Source organism: Physella acuta, unplaced genomic scaffold, assembly GCF_028476545.2.
Source record: "Physella acuta isolate Inbredline_101_S28 unplaced genomic scaffold, ASM2847654v3 ptg001584l, whole genome shotgun sequence".
In the NCBI taxonomy this organism is placed as follows: Eukaryota; Metazoa; Mollusca; class Gastropoda; family Physidae; genus Physella; species Physella acuta.
Window position 1 is genome coordinate 54,456 of NW_026733098.1, and position 20,920 is coordinate 75,375.

At 37.6% G+C, this 20,920-nt stretch overlaps 1 protein-coding gene across 1 annotated transcript; it reads left to right on the forward strand.

Annotated features, from left to right (window-relative positions):
* Positions 1-829: 829 nt before the first annotated feature.
* LOC131929023 (protein MCM10 homolog) lies at positions 830-13,572 on the forward strand. The gene is made up of 10 exons (XM_059285214.1): positions 830-851; positions 3,322-3,480; positions 3,961-4,056; positions 4,272-6,532; positions 6,769-6,886; positions 7,392-7,552; positions 10,793-10,906; positions 11,406-11,557; positions 12,026-12,068; positions 12,837-13,572. Exons 1-10 carry the CDS (start codon positions 830-832, stop codon positions 12,948-12,950), a joined length of 3,240 nt encoding a protein of 1,079 aa, XP_059141197.1. The 3' UTR covers positions 12,951-13,572.
* The last annotated feature ends 7,348 nt before the right edge of the window (positions 13,573-20,920 follow it).

The following is a 20,920-nucleotide window of genomic DNA, read 5'->3' on the forward strand; positions in this document are numbered from 1 at the left end:
ATCTATCGTTTTGGGTACGTAAAATCGCCCGCGACTAGTAATGTGAAAAACAGGTGACTCCTTACATTTTAATAATTATTTCACATTTTGAGGAGAATTTATGTTTTAAAAAATTCAAAAATGTTTCCTTGATTCATTTATGTACCTGTTTTTAAACAATTGAATTAAAACTTTTCCGTAATAAATGAAGACTAGCGATGTTTCCAACAGATGCAACCATGCTCATTTACTATAGCAGCCATCTTGTCTAAGTTTTATTTTTATAAGCTTTTAGCGCCAGATTCAGGGGGAAGTCACTCTATTTTACAAATGGCTGCTGTTTATATAGCAAATCTTGCTCTCAGACACTGCTGTTTAAAGTTAATTTCTGGCCTATATCGATATATTTAGCCATTGATTTAGGTTTATTATTCATTTATCTATAATATTTGACACAAAAGTATGACAATATACTTCTATTAAAGCCTTGACAATGAGGTAACGTTTTCGTACATAAATAGCCGCGGGCGATTTTACGTACCCAAAACGATAGATTACCCTAGATTCTGACTCTACTCTACAGTAACAATTCAATACTCGGATGATATTTAGAATCGACCCTTTGAATCCCGGACAGATCGTCCCCCCGGCGTGGCCTCAGCCAACCGGCGGGCTCGTTGCATTGAGTTAAATATAAACTCAAAACAATAATATAAACAATCTCCTTTCGGTCGGTCAGGCCACATACCACGCACGCATAGTGTTGTGTGTCGTGCCTTAACCAAAATAAACTATCTCCCTTCATTATCATTAGACTTAATTAATTAATTAATTTGCTAATTATAAAATTATGTATGATGCTATAGAAGTAGGTAAGTATAATTTCTTACTAGATTCTCTATGTATTTGTACTATTAAACATATTATTAAAGAACATCGTTGTTTCAATACCACCCTCTCCCCTTCTTGAACTCAAAGTTAAACTTGTAACCCCGTTTGTAAAGACTAGCGGTATGCTGTAAGGCAGCGGGTGGGTAGGGTATATACTCATTGAAAAAAAAATCCACCGTGGTGCGTGTTATTGGCCTTGGGCGACCGTTGTTGGCGCTTGCTGTGAGGGGGAGAGAGGTGTGTGTTATACTCGGTGAAAAAAAATGCACCGTGGTATTGGCCTATGATGACGTCGGCGCTAGCGGGAAGGGGTGGGGGGGGGGGGAGACGTTTTTTTTTTTTTAAACCAAGAACTAGGCGTTTAAAGGCTTAATGAAAATCAAGGACTGGTATAGCCATGATGTCAAATTTAACGAGTGATGCTTGCTGGGTCTATCATACGATTGCTTGGCGATGGGAATCTCGTCAAGCTCAGTTTATATTTACAGTGAACTATTGGGATGCTGTCATGCACAAACTAACAGCTACCGAATGTAGCACTTAAAACATCGATTGCATCCCGCTCATTATAAATCTTTGAAATACAAGTTATGGATAGTCCAATAACTACTAATACTTGAAGGACTACCAGAATATATGCATTGTATTATAAAATTAATCCTTACTATACAACTAAAATGTGTATCCAAATATTTTTAGGCTAACGGGGTCTGCATTTAAATAAACACAGTCAAATACCTACCCCATTCAGTAGAAATATTAGGCTACTTTTGCATGGTAGCACTACGGCATTTTTTAGATTTCGTAATGAGTAGCCTAGTCGAGCATTAAACTAGAATAAAGGGTTGTACTCAATAGCAATGACGATAATGAAATGCCGGCTTCAAATACCGGCTTCCCCGTATTCGTGGACTACAAATATAGCTCCGTCGTTTAAATGACCCCACCCTCCACCTTTTGCCTAGTTGAATATAATAAAGTTACACTTTCAACCCCGTTAGGATGCGTGAACTACTGAACTATTGGAAAAAAAAAATATTCTGGTGTTAAATTCCCCTCCCCTACTCCCAGCATTTAACTTTGGGGCCATTCACATCAGGAAGGTCTAGGTCGGCGTTTTATCTCGTGCAAGTTTACTCACAACACGACTACACACTATGGTTCTATCCAGGATTAAAGCTGCGACACTTACTTAGAGTGGGATTTATTCGTTAGATCATTGTGCTTCAAATTCTGTTTCATTTTAGGATTAGAGTGATAGAATGTTGGAATTCAGTTAGTTTGTTAATTAATATATTGATCTAAATGTGTACCGTCAGAAACTAAATTGGTTGACAAGGCACATGTGTAGGCTAAAGAATGACCTCTAGATCTAGATCGAGCCAAAGATGGCTGGTTAAGGTTGACATACTGTGGTTTTCAAACAGAGTTTCTTCCAGGCATCTCTTCGGGGGGGCGAAGCCCCCCCGAAAAATTTTTACCGCCCCCCCCCCGAACGAAATGAAATTTATATAATTTATATAGAAAATATATACTTTTAACAGTGTCCGCCCCCCCGAAGAAAGTTTACCGCCCCCCCGAAGATTTCAAGTGCCCCCCCGGAGAAAAAAGTCTGGAAGAAACACTGTTTTCAAATTTCATGGTGATGCTTTTCTAACGGATTTTATTTTGTGCTTTCTTTGGGATTATTTTGTGTGATGTGAATATTCAAAAGTAATTTGTAAGTAGTATGCTTTTCACATTCAACCAACTTAACAGTTTGCGGTCGATCTGCGGCCGGGCTGATTAATTTACATTTAGCGAAACTACACACTACACGGCGCCCTAAGGCCGTTGTTTCAGCATGCCCTACTAGATCTAGTCAATTATAGACAACTTTAGAATCAACACATGTAGCCAATACATCGATTTTTATTTAATAATCTTCAAAAGCCATTCCTCTAGGCTAGGGTCGTTATTTTCACGAAATTGTCGTTTTCCAATTTGTTGTCAAGAAACTGGTATTTAGTTCACGAGAACGTACGAAAACCACTCATGCGTGACCGAAATCGTCGATCGGGTGCCTTCACGTGGTTTGACACGTGTTGACATGGGCCTTTGTTTACATCGAAACATAGCTCAAAACGGCCCTTTTTTTAATTAATTCTTCGAAAAAATGGCTATGTCCATTTCTAAAAAGTGTCATTTTCGGGCCCATTTTAAAAAACGTAAAAAAATCCGAACTACACGTAGAAAAAAATGGTTTTTTCGGCCCTTTTTAGCTCCAAAAACGCCGTGTTTACGGGTCGCGTGACGTCATCGTGACGTCAGCCGCCAACCAAAACGCGTTGAAAGCGCGCGTTTGATTGGTTGGCGGCGGATACTATGAAATATCAAGGGTTTTCTCTAAATTTTTACCGGCCTGATCTATTTGATATAGCCTATGTAATTTTTTATTTGTAAATTTTACAGGTGCAAAACAAAGAGCTGCTGGCAATAATTTTTTGGGGATAAACAACTTCATCATTGCAGAAATGGCAAGTGACGAATTTTGTGACCAAGAGACATTGGAGGCATTATTAAATGATGACGAGGATAGTTGTCAGCCTCTGATTAATACAGATAAAAATAGTAATTATACATTTTAAATTATGACCTGCAAGGCATTTTCAGAATATTTAGTAAATGATATCTAATACTTTCACTTTCAGTACCTATGCTTTATTTTTATTTAATATGCTTTATTTTTATTTAACCGGGTGTAAATAAAAAAGTAGCTTAATGCACCCTGATGTTATGCTATCATTTAAAGTATTTTTATTTATACAGTTCTTATAGATCTACCAGCAGTAAAAATCTTCTTGCCATTTTAATAAGTTTCTTACTACGCATTAATTAATGTCCTTAATGATGGGGATTTATTTATTTCAGATGTTTATACACATACTAAAATTGTCGTTTAAGATTCAGCTGAGTGCTTATAGTATTTTTGTTTTGAAAGTTCCTAGTACAGCAAAAATCAACACAGAGCAGCTTGTTAATGTAAGTTCTAACATTTGAATCCAGTCTTTAAAGTTATTAAAAATAAAATTCTATTGTTTTTATTTTCAGATGTTGATCAGTCTGTGGAAGATTTTCTCAATGCTTTATCTGATGACAGTGACTCTGATGATGAAACCGTACAGAAATGTACATCTGTTGATAAAGGTGGGGTGGTAATAACAATCCTTCAATTTGTATTTATTTATGAATGTCAATAACTATGTCAAAAGTTTCTACTTGTAAATAAATGTAAGATGTTACTGCTTTGTTAAATGAACCAATACGAGTTTGGTGCTTAATTTTGTTTTAAATGTTGACCCATTATTTTCTTGATTTAAAAAATAATGTCATTTTATCAAATTATTTTTTGCATCCTTTAGATAACATTGATGCACTTGCAACGTCAACGAATGATAACGTCTTAGGTACTGAAGCTGATAAAAATTCTGCTGTAAGTTTAGCAGTTCAAAATGTGAGTGAGGATACTGCTCCCTCATCACAGATGACAGACCTGCCAATGTCAACCCAGGCACTGCAGGAAGAAATGATGAAGATGCAGCAGAAGATGTTGGAGCTGCAAAAGATGTTGGCCATGCAGCAACAGCTAACTCTGTCATCTGTCAACATAATCTCACCTCAGCCATCACCTTCTTCAGTAATCAACAAACCACATGGGGCGACAGCTTCAGCTACTCCAAACAAACCATCAGTTTCTTCATCACAAAATTCAACTGGACACGTTAACAAATCACAAGGTTCAACACTTCAAAACAAGAATTCCTCTCCCCAAAGCTCATCAAAGTCACCTGCACGTTTCAACAAATCACAAGGCTCAACAGCTTCACCACTTCAAAACAAAGTTCCCTCATCACAAAGTTCATCCAAGCCAACTCTACCTAGCGCTGATAAAACTAAGTTGATGAAAACCAGTTCCTTACCCTCAACAAACTCCAGTGTACCTAAACAACAGGAACTGTCTTCAGTAAAAAACAGAACAATCACTCTACTCCCAGACAGCAGTGATATCCTGTTTTCTAATACTAAAACTTCAGCTGAGACTTCATCATCTAATAAAGGACAGTGTAAAAAATCTAATTCTTTAGGGAAAAGCCCTAAAAGGAGTAAAATGGAATCGGAGTTGTTTGGTGATAGTGATAGCGACTGGGAGGGTCTGGATGGGGAGGATAAAAAACAACTTAGTGATGCTGGTAAAGAAATCAAACAGATAATGCATTCAGGGGACAGGAGACGTGAGGCCCATCAGCCCAACTTTTCAGTGAGCTCTTCATCCACTTTAAAATCTGGCTCATGGTCACAATGCTCTTCAGAATCAGATGGCAACAAAATGAAAAAGTTAGATGTGAAAGAAACAGAAAAATATGATAAAAATTCATTACAAACAAAATCATCATCTAGCGAGCAGGCTAAACCTGCACCTTCAGGGGCTGAGAATGAAAAAGTTATTGTGGAGGATTATTCCAAAATTAGGATTATAAACCCACTTGTGTCTTCCTCGTTGATGAGGATGCGGATGGAAGGTAGGAAAATGATCAGTGTTTCGAGGATTCACCAGAAGCTTAAGACACCAGACTTGCAAGGTGACTGGGTCACAATTGCGGTCGTGGTCGGTAAATCAGATTCCAAGTCGTCAAGCTCGGGGAAACCTTATTCCATCTGGAAACTTAACGACCTGGAGGATTTAGATAACTCTGTGAGTTTCTTTTTGTTCGGGGAGGTGCATAAACATATGTGGAAAACAGCTGTTGGTACAGTTATTGGTGTTTTGAACCCGTCGATCATGGAGTCAATGGAGAAGAATAACAGCGAGCCCGCTTTTACAGTAAAAAATGCTAATCAAGTCATGATTATGGGTCAGTCTAAAGATTTGCATTGGTGCATTGCCAAAACTAAAGCCGGGAATAAATGCATTAAGTTTATAAATAGAAAATATGGCGACTTCTGTGCTTACCATGTTGCAGCAGAGTATAGGAAAACTGCAGCGCAGAGATTGGAGTTCCATGGGAGCATCAACGGGACAAGACCCAAATCTTTCGAAAAGAAAATTTTCTCAAAAGACTGCGCTTATATTTACGGTGGAAACACTTTTGTTCCTAACAGTAGCTCCAGCAATAAGAAAAACATCACGCTGAATAAATTAAAACAGACAATTGGCACAGGTAGACACCAGAAAGTGAATACTTTAAGTATACACGATATTAAACCGGAGCCAGTTGCTGGTGGGAAGTTGAGTGCTGACTCAGACAACACATTCGCTGAGCTCATTACAGTACCCAGCCCTGGGTCGATGAACCTTGTCGCGTTTTTGAAAACAAAAGAAGAAAAAGCCGCGGCGTTGAAGACACCATTAAACGCCAGGAAGAACCCCGCTATACAGAGCGTCACTCCAAAAGATCTCATCAAACAGCACCAGCAGGCAATGCAGCAAAAAATGGCAGGCAAAAAGAAAGCTTCAGAACTCCTGCTGTCCAGTTCAAGTTCACAGTCATTACAAAACAATAGTCTGACTGCTCTAGTGGATCCTCTAAAGCAGGTGCCGCAGCTTGGGAAAGGTTTTTATGGTGGACAAGAAATTAATCTGGATATAACAGCGAAGACTATGAGTCTAGCAGACAGGACCAAGGTGAATTATTCCCTAAATTATGCTATACTTAAATTTTATTTTCTAATACAAAATTAAGCTTCTATTTTTTCTAACTCAAACTAATCCACACTATTATTGTTTAACTTATATTTTGTGAAATTTACATTCATTTAAAAAAAATATTCTTTTTTTTTGTTCATGTATTACTTGACAAAATTTTTTTGTTTAAATAACAAAAAATTTTTTTTTGTTGACAACATTTTGTTTGTCGACAGTTAAAAGCAGTGGCTGCCATACTGGGCAAGGGTGGGTTGAAGAAGGAGGACCCTAATGCTGTGAAAAAAGATTCCCTTGATCATGACAAAATAAAGAAGAGACTGCTGGAGGATACAGGTATGTGGGCAGTAATTGCATCACCAGCTCATCAAATATTTGACATGCAACACTGTAAGAAGATGTAGAGGTTTTCTGTGATCACTGTGATCAGGACTAAATAACCAGTATAATCAGGACTAAACGACAGTATAATCTAGATTAAATTACCAGTATAATCAGGACTAAATGACATTATAATCTAAATTAAATTACCAGTATAATCAGGACTAAATGACCAGTGTAATCTGGATTAAATTACCCATATAATCTGGATTAAATTACCCATATAATCTGGATTAAATTACTCGTGCTTTGTTCACCTTCATTTTTCTTCACATAACTAAAGGCAACGTGTTAATGGCATTTTGTCAGTTGGGGGGCATTATTCTGCAGTCTATTGTTTACCACACAGCTTCAGATGTTTTTTTTTAATTTCAATTAAGTCAGTGGTGGGGTTGTTGGGCTTCTTACCTCTTTAACTTACACCTGAGGAATGTTGACGTTTTAAAAACAAATGTTCTAGACAAGTGTCTGCCTGATGACGACAGTGCCAGCCCACACCAGACGTCTGCTAGAGAGCCACCAAAGAAAAAGTCAAGGCTGCTGGGTAATGTGGACCTGAACTCTGACGAGGTCAAGGGCATCCTCAAGGCCAAGTCCAAACACAAGGGAGCTCTGGCTGAGGTTGGTTCTAACTGGAACTTGTTAAGTAGGGCACTGTCTGACCTACTTTTTTAAAGTTTGTTCTAACTGGAACTTGTTAATTAGGTCACTGCCTGAGTTTTTAAAAGTTTGTTCTCATTGGGAGTTGTTAAGTAGGGCACTGTCTGAACTACTTTTTAAAATGGTTGCTGTAGTAATGAATGCCTAGATTAGCTTTCATTGTGAATTCTGCAACGATACATCTGATTATAACAATGGCGTTGGGTTTAGTGTTTGAGGTTTGTCTGGGTATGCTGGAGTACTGGAAAAAATAAACAGTTATTTGCATTTTAAGGGGGCAGATACACCCAGAACATAGTTACATTATTAAAAAAATGTACCAAAAAAAACTATTAGACACACATGCCAAATTTGGTACCAGTATAGCTTACATTTTCTGTTATACGGAAAATGTAGTGTCATAGCTTTGTGTTTGAAGTAAAGATTTTATTTTTTAATTTAAAAAAACTTAAATTATCCGCAAAACAAAAAATGACCCCAACTGTAGAACTAGTTCTAGAAAATGAACTGTTATTTGCATTATGAAAGAAAACTAAAAGGGAAATTAGAATTTAACAAATTGTTTTGATTTATTTATGCATCGTTCAAGTATTGTAAAATATTGTACATGGGCAGAAGCAGAGAGTGGAATTTAGTATGAGCAGGTTTTTTATCTATGCTGAAGTTGAGAAATTTCCTAACTATGCAGGTTATATCTTTAGTCTGAGAGTTTCCTAACAATGCTGGTTATATCTTTAGGCTGAGAGTTTCCTAACTATGCTGGTTAAATCTTTAGGCTGAGATTTTCCTAACTATGCTGGTTATATCTTTAGGCTGAGGATTTCCTAACTATGCTGGTTATATCTTTAGGCTGAGAGTTTCCTAACTATGCTGGTTATATCTTTAGGCTGAGGATTTCCTAACTATGCTGGTTATATCTTTAGGCTGAGAGTTTCCTAACTATGCTGGGTATATCTTTAGACTGAGAGTTTCCTAACTATGCTGGTTATATCTTTAGGCTGAGAGTTTCCTAACAATGCTGGTTATATCTTTAGGCTGAGAGTTTCCTAACTATGCTGGTTATATCTTTAGGCTGAGAGTTTCCTAACTATGCTGGTTATATCTTTAGGCTGAGAGTTTCCTAACTATGCTGGTTATATCTTTAGGCTGAGAGTTGCCTAACTATTCTGGTTATATCTTTAGGCTGAGAGTTTCCTAACTATGCTGGTTATATATTTAAGGCTGAGAGTTTCCTAACTATGCTGGTTATATCTTTAGTCTGAGAGTTTCCTAACTATGCTGGTTATATCTTTAGGCTGAGGATTTCCTAACTATGCTGGTTATATCTTTAGGCTAAGATTTTCCTAACTATGCTGGTTATATCTTTAGGCTGAGGATTTCCTAACTATGCTGGTTATATCTTTAGGCTGAGATTTTCCTAACTATGCTGGTTATATCTTTAGGCTGAGAGTTTCCTAACTATGCTGGTTATATCTTTAGGCTGAGAGTTTCCTAACTATGCTGGTTATATCTTTAGGCTGAGAGTTGCCTAACTATTCTGGTTATATCTTTAGGCTGAGAGTTTCCTAACTATGCTGGTTATATCTTTAGGCTGAGAGTTTCCTAACTATGCTGGTTAAATCTTTAGGCTGAGAGTTTCCTAACTATGCTGGTTATATCTTTAGGCTGAGAGTTTCCTAACTATGCTGGTTATATCTTTAGGCTGAGAGTTTCCTAACTATGCTGGTTAAATCTTTAGGCTGAGAGTTTCCTAACTATGCTGGTTATATCTTTAGGCTGAGAGTTTCCTAACTATGCTGGTTATATCTTTAGGCTGAGGATTACCTAACTATGCTGGTTAAATCTTTAGGCTGAGAGTTTCCTAACTATGCTGGTTATATCTTTAGGCTGAGGATTTCCTAACTATGCTGGTGATATCTTTAGGCTGAGAGTTTCCTAACTATGCTGGTTATATCTTTAGGCTGAGAGTTTCCTAACTATGCTGGTTATATCTTTAGGCTGAGAGTTTCCTTACTATGCAGGTTATATCTTTAGGCTGAGAGTTTCCTAACTGTGCTGGTTATATCTTTAGGCTGAGAGTTTCCTAACTATGCTGGTTATATCTTTAGGCTGAGAGTTTCCTAACTATGCTGGTTATATCTTTAGGCTGAGAGTTTCCTAACTATGCTGGTTATATCTTTAGGCTGAGAGTTTCCTAACTATGCTGGTTATATCTTTAGGCTGAGAGTTTCCTAACTATGCTGGTTATAACTTTAGGCTGAGAGTTTCCTAACTATGCTGGTTATATCTTTAGGCTGAGAGTTTCCTAACTATGCTGGTTATATCTTTAGACTGAGAGTTTCCTAACTATGCTGGTTATATCTTTAGGCTGAGAGTTTCCTAACTATGCTGGTTATATCTTTAGGCTGAGAGTTTCCTAACTATGCTGGTTATATCTTTAGGCTGAGAGTTTCCTAACTATGCTGGTTATATCTTTAGGCTGAGAGTTTCCTAACTATGCTGGTTATATCTTTAGGCTGAGAGTTTCCTAACTATGCTGGTTATATCTTTAGGCTGAGAGTTTCCTAACTATGCTGGGTATATCTTTAGGCTGAGAGTTTCCTAACTATGCTGGTTATATCTTTAGGCTGAGAGTTTCCTAACTATGCTATATCTTTAGGCTGAGAGTTTCCTAACTATGCTGGTTATATCTTTAGGCTGAGAGTTTCCTAACTATGCTGGTTATATCTTTAGGCTGAGAGTTTCCTAACTATGCTGGTTATATCTTTAGGCTGAGAGTTTCCTAACTATGCTGGTTATATCTTTAGGCTGAGAGTTTCCTAACTATGCTGGTTATATCTTTAGGCTGAGAGTTTCCTAACTATGCTGGTTATGAGTTTCCTAACTATGCTGGTTATATCTTTAGGCTGAGAGTTTCCTTACTATGCTGGTTATATCTTTAGACTGAGAGTTTCCTAACTATGCTGGTTATATCTTTAGGCTGAGAGTTTCCTAACTATGCTGGTTATATCTTTAGACTGAGAGTTTCCTAACTATGCTGGTTATAACTTTAGGCTGAGAGTTTCCTAACTATGCTGGCTATATCTTTAGGCTGAGAGTTTCCTAACTATGCAGGTTATATCTTTTGGCTGAGAGTTTCCTAACTGTGCTGGTTATATCTTTAGGCTAAGAATTTCCTAACTATGCTGGGTATATCTTTAGGCTGAGGCAGAGAGAGAGGAAGTTTATTTCACAGAGCTGGAAAAGAAAGAGAAGATGGAGGAGAAAATGCAGAGTGTCACCTCTATAGAGATAACTGTCGTGTCATGCTCACAGGTATGTGTCACCCATTGTCATTTGTTTTAGTTTTAGGCACTACATTAGGGCTGTGGGCAGGGTGGTAGTCATTGATATAAAAAGTCCTAAAGGTTTATTTTGGTATATTTGAGATAATTAGGGCCTATAGTTAAATGAGTACACTCTGTTATATTGTGTACCTGGCAGGAGTTAGAAATCAAAAGTTTCAAATTAAAAGACTAGCAGTGTCAGTCTTTAAAAGTTCTCTACCAATGCTATTGTCTTTTTAAAGTCTGTACGAATGTTGTCTTTACCAATATTGTTGCTATTAATGTCTATACCAATGTTGTCTGTTTTCAAGTCTGCACTAGTATTGTCTGTCTTAGAGTAGTCTGTTATAAAGTCTTTACTGTTATTGTCCGTTAAAGTCTGTACCGGTATTGTCTGTATTAAAGTCTGTACCAATGTTGTCTGTATTAAAGTCTGTACCAATGTTGTCTGTATTAAAGTCTGTACCAATGTTGTCTGTCTTTCCCAGTGTTCCTACACAGCACAGTCTGCCCTGGACACTTGCAAGAAAGAAGGACACAAGCTAAAGACCAGCAAAGCCAAAAAACGTTTCTTCATGTGTAAGAAATGTAAGCATAGGACTTATGTTATTGGAGGGAAGTTTCCTACTGATGCTTGCAAGTAAGTCTTTGCCAATGTTATTCTGTAACTTGACTTCAATTAGCGTTTTTGAAATTTTTATTTTTAGATCAGCTTGAAAAAAATTACTTTTTTCAGAGCCACCATATAAAAAATAAAAACTGCTTACAAATTACTCACTGTTTAAACATTTTAATGCTTATAACATAAATCACTGTTGTTTTTTGTTTTTTTTTTTAAATTTTTATTGCTTGCAAATCATCATCATTTAAAGTTGTTCTGCTTACGAATATCATTTAAAAATGACATTGCATGCAAATAGGTCACCATTTAAATTTTGCTGCCCGCTATAAAGTCACCATTTTTGCTACTTGCTAATACTACTAAATGTATAAGTAATTACATGGTTGTAAAAATCTGGCACTTTCTATAGGCAAATATGATTGATTTTGCTTGATCAGTAGCAAAATATTCAATGTATCAAACTTATATCTTTTCTTTATCTCATAGGAAATGTGGTACCCTCTCATTTGAAAAGACATCAATGTATAAGGTAAGCTTTGCTTTCCATTGCCAGTGTTGTTCCCTGTTCCTTCACATAATAGCTGCATACTTTATATTTTATAGGATTCAAGCCCATGATGGTAGAAGTTTTGCTTGAATCCTATAAAATATGCAACTATGGCAGGGGTCGGCAACCTGCAGCTCGCGAGCCGCGTGTGGCTCTTTTGATGTCCAGATGCGGCTCTTCAGCTCCATGCACAAATATTAATAATTATTTTATTTTCAAAACTCATAAAAATATTGTTCTGCATCGAATTTCTAAATACTCTGATATCACAGCTTCTAAAGTGGATTGGGATAGTATATTATTTGATTAATAATTTTATTATTCTGGAGAAACATGCGTATGTTTTTATATGAATTAATATTATTTCATATTTAAAAGCTATTTATTTTAAATAACCAATCAAATATATTTACCTAAGCCTAATCAAATACCAAATGTTGAAATAAAAATGTTAGTGGCTCTTTAAAAACTGGTAAATTGTAACTTTGGCTCTTCCTTCTCAAAAGGTTGCCGACCACTGAACTTTGGGAATCACCAAAGTTCAGATGATTTAGTATATTTTTAATCCCCCCCCCCCCCTCCCCCTTCAAAGCAATCTAGAATCACTTCAGCTGGGGTAACAAAAATAAGTCTCACTAAATTAATAAAGATGGTGTTATAGAACTTATTATTTTTGTATTTACATTTTAAAGTAATTTAAAGTAACGGTTTTATTTTATTTTTAAAAAACATTTTTTTCTATTGAAACAGATTCGCTCAGGCCCCAAACTTGATTCTGAGATCTTAAACATACGGGGGGATGAGATCAAGTATTTGAACAGCATGGACCAAAAATGTTCTCTCAATGTTGTTCCTGATACGTAGATGGATTTTTATCATTTATTTATTATACTTATTTGTATGGACTTTGTTTTTATAAGTGTGGAGTACGAGTTGATTTTTATATTGTAAATTATTTCTGATTTTAAGAATTATTCATACTAAAAAAAAACTTAATTTTTAAAGTTCTATTTTTATTTTTCACACCGTGAAGGTATTTTTACATTTTTGTAAATTGGAGAGTATTTAAATTATTCAGAGTTTTGTCCCTTACATTAACAAGCAGTATAGACATGTTGATATCTTTCAATGAGTTGAGATGTGCTTAATAGCATTAAATTTTAAACTATAAAGTTAGCAGTTCCATTGATAGTTTGTAACAATTCATACAGTAAAATCTGCCTAAAATTAGTAAAATGGATTACTATAGATGGTTCATCCAGTTTGGGCTTTCTGTTACCTGTGTATAACCTCAATTGTTTAAAGTCTATTTGTACAATTTGAGTTATGTATTGAACTAAAACATAACTTGACACTATTCATTATTTACTGTTTATGTCCAAATACTACTATTTGTTAATTAATTATGTAAGTTTTAAGCATGGATAAAATATTTTCTTTGAAGTCAACTATTATGGAATTGTTTATTTATACAGTATAATATAATTGTAAGGTCATATAGTATGAATAAAACTTTGACTTTTGTGGACATTTGTTCAGATTGGATTTTATTGTACGTAATGGCAGATTAGGCTGAAAATGGAAGTCATTTAACTTAATCGGTTGGTTAACTAACGGTACACTCAGTCTAGGGGGCGGCTTGCTCAGGGACGAGTGTGCATAACTGGCAACTTTTAAGTCCCTAGTTCACCCCCCCCCCCCCCCCCCAGGTAGACAAAGTTCACTAACTGGTCAATTAGTATGGAAGCAAATCCAGATGGAAAATCAAGCTTTTTCTGTTGCAAATTGTGCCGGTCTCCAGCCTTAGGTTGTATTTAAAGACAAATGTAGTGTAAGGCACTTCTGTCTACTTGCTCATTCATCAGAAAGCAATATTTGAGAAAATAGTTTTTTAAAAAAGGTACTCACCTCATGGAGGTGAATACAACAAAACAATGAACCCTAAAAAGGTGAATACAACAAAACAATGAACCCTAAAAAGGTGAATACAACAAAACAATGAACCCTAAAAAGGTGAATACAACAAAACAATGAACCCTAAAAAGGTGAATACAACAAAACAATGAACCCTAAAAAGGTGAATACAACAAAACAATGAACCCTAAAAAGGTGAATACAACAAAACAATGAACCCTAAAAAGGTGAATACAACAAAACAATGAACCCTAAAAAGGTGAATACAACAAAACAATGAACCCTAAAAAGGTGAATACAACAAAACAATGAACCCTAAAAAGGTGAATACAACAAAACAATGAACCCTACAACTGAGTGTTACACACTGATAATCCCTTATTGAGGTCATCCATCTATATTATAACGGGTCGTCCATCTATATTATAACGGGTCATCCAACAGTTTTATAATCTGAAGTTCTCACGTTTTATTATTTTTTTAAAACACGTGTATTTTAACAAAGTCCTTTCTTCGAAAATAATTTTTTATTTACAGTAAAACTGAAGAAAACAAAGTCCCGTGTATAAATAAAATAAATATATTTACTGTAAAATTGTTGAAGCTCAACCAGTTCTGCCAAAACTCTATCACAACCTTTTTATATATCTGATTTAAAAGTAATAGACATACGGTTTTCTTCATCGGATTATTATTTTTTTCTAACGACATTATCCGGAAACAACAGCTCACAAAATTCAATTTGCTATGCGTCAAACATTTGGCCCACACCCTTTAAAAATCTGGGAAAATGTGCATGCACATCGAAACTTGTGTTAAACTAAAAATCAGTTGATTGAGCCACTTGACTCTTATCAGGGGATTCACTAATTAGGTTGGACCAGAGATATGATGTCACCTTTTCTCAAAATCGTCTTTCCTAATTAATTTTCTTTTTAACTGTTGAGTACATATTTACTTGTTTTAAAATCATATACCGTATCAATCATATTAGTTGGGTCGGTTAGGGTTAAGGCACCCAACAACACGACACCAGTTAATTAACCCTGACATTGTAATCTCTCAGCGTCAGTAGCAGTTACACGCAGTCACAGAGCAATATGGGACCCTCGCCTTAATTCTCACTGTCCGTCTCGTTTTTAGAGGCCAGCTCTAAATTCTCTTTGATCAGGACCCCGACGATATTGTGCCACGACTCCTGACTGAATAAAAACTCCGTTGGATAGTTCGTAGATAGCCTTAGTTCCGCTTCATAGTCAGAGGACGAAAACATGGGACTGATAGGTGGCGTGCCGTCCGTATACAGCCGGTAGTTAGTTATCTTGACGGGGCTTCGGTACCACCCGCAAAGGGTGAAGACCCATATCCCCCCGACGAAAAGGCTCCTGAAGTTGATGAGCCAGAATGTGCTCGTCTGCAATATGATCAGCGTGGTTTGTTTCTTTAAGGCGGGCTCGAGGAAGTTGTGAACCACGAACTGGAAGATTGATGTGAAAAGGTACAAGGAGACTATGAACATGTACAGTTTCGTGTTGTATTTGGCCAGGAATTGGCAGTAGAAGAAGGCCAGGGTGGAGGGGATGAGGAGGCAGACGACTTGGATGATGACGAGCCGCCTGGGCGTGAAGTTGAGGTTGGTGTAGGGGACGGAACTATTGGGGAAGACGAAAAGGCTGCCACAGTTTCCTTCTTTATGTTGGGCTTCTGGGAAAACAAAAGAGACGAGGTTTTTAATTTATTTTTATTTTAAAATAAGTTATACCGTCTGTATTTCTGTTAATAAAAAATGATAAATATGTGTATCAATCGTATCGCTTGTGATTTTGGTTTTAATGATAGGTGCGAAATATCAATTATGTTTAACACTAAGGGCACTCGTAATTATAATCTTTAATTTCGTTCGCAATGTCTGTTTTAGGTTTGTGGTAAATCTTGCAGCTAGAGTTTACCCTGTTCTAATGTAGCTATTTCATATGTATTCACTACCGTTGACAATGCAAGAATATCCAGTTTTCAACAACAAACAACAGAGAAACCGACCCAACTTTATTTCGGGCTGGAAGTAATGTCTAATGGTTTCCCATTGTTCGTTTTACTCTTATGTTTTTTTTTTAAATTTATACTCATTTTAAATAAATTACTTTCTCTATCTAAATCATTCTTTAGTATGTCTTGTTCAAATATATTCAATTTTAAAAAATTTTATACAAATATAAGCACGAAAAAAAATATAATTTTTTTTTGGTCGGATTTTTGGGATCCCCTAATGACTTAGCCAAAATAAGTTCGATTAATAAGACTACACAAACAACCTAAATAAATGTATTATAAACATTACTAACGAACAACCTAAATAAATGAATTATAAATATTACTCACGAACAACCTAAATAAATTGGATTATAAACATTACTCACGAATCAGCACCAGAGGGGCGATAACCACAATGGCAACGAGCCACGGCACCAGACCGTAGGCGATGGACTTGACCAGTGAGATATACCCTCTGTCGCTCACTAGTCTCCAAAAGACACACCCTACTGGGTAGATGATGCTGAGCGCGTACTCCTGGTAGACCTCGGCACACTGGAGCACAGGGCATGGCAGGGAGAACCCATCCACAAAGGCGAACACCGCCCCCAGGGTCAGCGGGTACAGGGCCAGGACTAGGTCACCTGTGACCACTGAGATGATGATCGACTTGACCACTTGTCCGGAGAAGACGGTCTTGGAGACGAAGCTGAAGATGTAGACGTCGAGGGCGACGATGGCGCCGATGTGGGCAAGCAGCATGCCTAGGTTGGCGTACCGTAGGCTGGTGTCGAAGCTCATCCTCTCAGCTGCACCAAGCCAGACCTGGAAAACAGATTTTTTAAAGAAGACCTTAGTGCTAAAAGTACTTAAGTCACAAAAACAACATTTTGAGAAAAATGAGTTCAAAGATTAAAATTTACTATGAAACATTACGTTTTTATATTATTTGTTTGTTTGGAAGAGAAAATTAAATAAATTCTTCAGTATCACTATTTGTTTATAAGATAAAGTTAAACTAGAGGAATAACGATCAATGCTTGGTTTGATTTTCACAAAAATGTGACTTAAGTACTTTTAGCACTGGGCTCTTCACTGTTACAAGTGGCAAGACGTGAATCGTCCTTATGGGGAACAAGTTGCAAGACGTGAATCGTCCTTATGGGGAAACAAGTGGCAAGACGTGAATCGTCCCTATGGGGAAACAAGTTGCAAGACGTGAATCGTCCTTATGGGGAAACAAGTTGCAAGACGTGAGTCGTCCTTATGGGGAAACAAGTTGCAAGACAGGAATCATACTTACGCGCACAAGGTCTTCTTGCAGTTACCTAGCAGCGCTATGGTCATGTGCAGTGGCGTCGCTAGGTCGGGTGTCACCCGGTGCGGCACCTAATGGTGTGTCCCGTCCCGTCCCGTTGCCCCCCCCCCCCGGAAAAAATTACACATACAAACACGTATATATATATATATATATATATATATATATATATATATATATATATATATATATATATATATATGTCTACACAGGCCTATTTATACTTGCAATTGGTGTCATCGTTTTCATCTTAACATATTATATTTTAGTTTTTCACCCTTCCCGGCCGTTGAATGACTTATCAATTATACCAATACGCAACAAAAGAATTATTTCCTCTGTAAATTTTAAAGTTGGTTTCACCCCCCTCTCCCTGATAGTTTACAGTGTGCACAGTTAATAGTAAAGATGTTTATCTATAGTCAGTTATTAACACACGTGGATAAACTCTAATTAACCCTTAATTGAACAGATAAAAAGCACATTTCTTCTATATATTTTGCAAGTTTTCGCCATGGTGTCACCCCCCCCCCCCCCCACTAAATGTTGTCATCCTGTTGTCTTGGTCTTGAGGTAAACATTTCTGTCATGTATCGATGTGGTTCGCTCTTGTTTGAGCTGATCAGGTCTTGTACAAATTGAAATACTCTATTGCAATATTCTTGCACACTCTTAAATAGGACTTCAGTTGTTTTTTTTTAGCTTTTGTTAGTTTTTATGTGAAGCCCTAAATGTTTTCTAACATAATGAGTGAGGTCAATACAACGTTATATGGAGTAAGGTCGGGTAAAAAATATTTCTAATTTGAAATTAATTTCCTATCATCGATTTCTCTCTCATCTTTTTTTCAGCAATGGAGGCGGAACGGGACACACGTGGAGGGGTGGGGTCAAACCAATACGCAAAATATGTTTCACTATTGTTGAAAGGACGTTAAATTCAGGACACGCCAGAAAAAAAAAAAGAATGAGAGAGGGTGTGGTCTTTGCAGACTGACGCCCCTCCTCCCCACCCTAGCAAAGCCCATGGAGATACTCCGTACTTACTGACACCTGAGAGGCAAAACTGATGCAAAAACAAAACAAACCGAAAGTAGCCCGGCTAGATGTAATCTTTATTCTACAATGTTAAAGTTTAAATAATTGCAAACACGACCCCAGGTAAATTCCTGATATGAATAGCCTCAGAAGTTTAAAATAGATTTTCAAAACGGTCGAATGAACAGGCGGTCTTTGTTTTATCGTAGATTTATTTTAGACTGCTGGTACGATTCTCGTTCAGTTCAAATATTCGGACAGCGCACAATGCAATGATTATTTATAACCGCGTCTAAAAGAAACCCTAAAATAAAAGAGCGTCACTTAGTGCTAAATAGAACCTTTGTTCTCAAACTGACAAATTTAGCGGGGAAGTCTAATTTTAAAATTAATTTAGAAAAAAAAAATGTCAATAAAATAAAATAACTCACAGAAGATGAGTTATTTTAAAACTGAATTTTGAGATAAAACTATACTTAGATGCATTATTGCGGTCCAGGTTTATTTTTGTTTAAATACAATGTATTTTTTTAAAAAATAAGATGAACTGTTTTTGGAACTTCTTTACGCAGAATGCTCAGACGCTTATACATCGCTAGAATAGGAATGTCAATATTTTTTTGCATTTGGAATTAGATGTAGACCTATGTGTGGGGTGTTGGGTGACGAGGTGGGGCGTGGGTTGCGCTGGTTTAAGTTGGAAGTTTAATGTAACCCAAAGTTTCTCATATTCTTAAATACAGTAAGTAGGATGGTATTTCCAGGGCAACATGGCTATAGAAATGTTTTTAAAATGTTTTGTTTTTAAAAAGTAAAGTTTTAAATAGAATAGAATCGCGTAGAAAAATAATTACGCATCAAGTGAACGCAAACAAATGGTTTATAACAGACAGACAGACAGACAGACAGACAGACAGACAGACAGACGGACGGACGGACGGACGGACGGACGGACGGACGGACGGACGGACGGACGGACGGACGGACGGACGGACGGACGGACGGACGGACGGACGGACGGACGGACGGACGGACGGACGGACGGACGGGCGGGCGGGCGAACGGACGGACGGACGGACGGACGGACGGACAGACAGACAGACAGCTGACCATGAAAGTGTTTAATTGTAAACAAACATCGAGGCCGCCAGAATCTGTGGACTGAGCTAAGCCCACCGTGAACACGCATCATTACCCTCTAGTCTGGTTTGTTTTAAACTACACAAGGGAAAACTGGTGTGTGTGTGTGTGTGTGTGTGTGTGTGTGTGTGTGTGTGTGTGTGTGTGTGTGTGGTACTTTCGTGCGTGTATCTGTGTGTGAGGGGAGAGGGGGGATGGAGAAAAGGATGAGTGGGGTTAGGGAAAGTGAGGTGGTCAAGAACAAGTTCCAACAGATTAACAGACGACATCAGTACTCTTGGTTTTTTCCCCCTTTTTTCTTTTGCTAAGTAATTTCTCAACAACAGCGGAGAGTAATAGAAATCTCAAAATAAAAAGAAATACATTTTTTAAAGACAACAGATGGCAAAAAAAGAATAATGAATATCCAGAGATTTTGAAAATAATAAACAAAATAAAAATCAGGTGACTAAGTCTAAGAGCTGGTTAAGATTTACAAAAGAAATGCAATGTCAATTTAAACATACCCCCCCCCCCCTCCCCACTTTTCGCTATTTTCTCATTTTATATTTCTCTCTGTTTATTTTTCGCTCTCTCTTTCAAATATTCCAGAAATGTTGGATTTTTTTTCATAATATCGAGATTTGACCAGCCAGTTCTCGAAATAGTCAACCCAATCGCAACAACTTTCCATTTCGGGGAAATGGGTTGGGGGGGGGGGGGGGGGGGAAAGAGGGGGGGGGGGGAGGTCACCGTTTCTATGACCTGGGCATAAAAAAGGACAGTGTGGACTGACTGTTCTAATTCCAGCCGCCTATCTGTAACGTGAGTCACACACCGTTATATTACCCCCCCCCCCCGAGTATTAGGGTTGGGGCCATGTGTGACGGTGGTAAGGGGGGTAGGAGTAAACATCGTCCAAAAAGCGTGACGTCATTTATGGAGACCCCCCCCCCCCAAATAGCTAATTCGGTAAAAAACTAATATACCTTATAATGACTCAATATGGACATTACTTGAAATATAAACATCCAATGACGGTACGGATATGTTCTCCGGGGGGGGGGGGGGGGGGGTGGGGGGGGAGCGTTATCACAGGTATTGTTAAACGGGTATCTCCATCCTTAGTCAAATAAAACATCTAAACAAAACAGGTCCCGACATGAGGAGCCCTCACACACACACACACAGGCTCCGACAAGAGGAACCCACAACACACAAAGGCTCCGACAAGAGGAGCCCACAACACACACAGGCTCCGACAAGAGGAGCCCACAACACACACAGGCTCCGACAAGAGGAGCCCACAACACACACAGGCTCCGACAAGAGGAGCCCACAACACACACACCTCCTCGCTCCCTTTCAGTAGTAAAAAAAACCCCTGAAATTCCCGCGTTACCAGTTTAATTACT

Coding starts and splice junctions, on each gene's coding strand:
- LOC131929023 (XM_059285214.1), top strand. CDS start 830: ATGTATGATGCTATAGAAGTAG. Junction 4,057..4,271: donor ATGTACATCTGTTGATAAAG/GTGGGGTGGTAA, acceptor TGCATCCTTTAG/ATAACATTGATGCACTTGCA. Junction 6,887..7,391: donor GAGACTGCTGGAGGATACAG/GTATGTGGGCAG, acceptor CAAATGTTCTAG/ACAAGTGTCTGCCTGATGAC.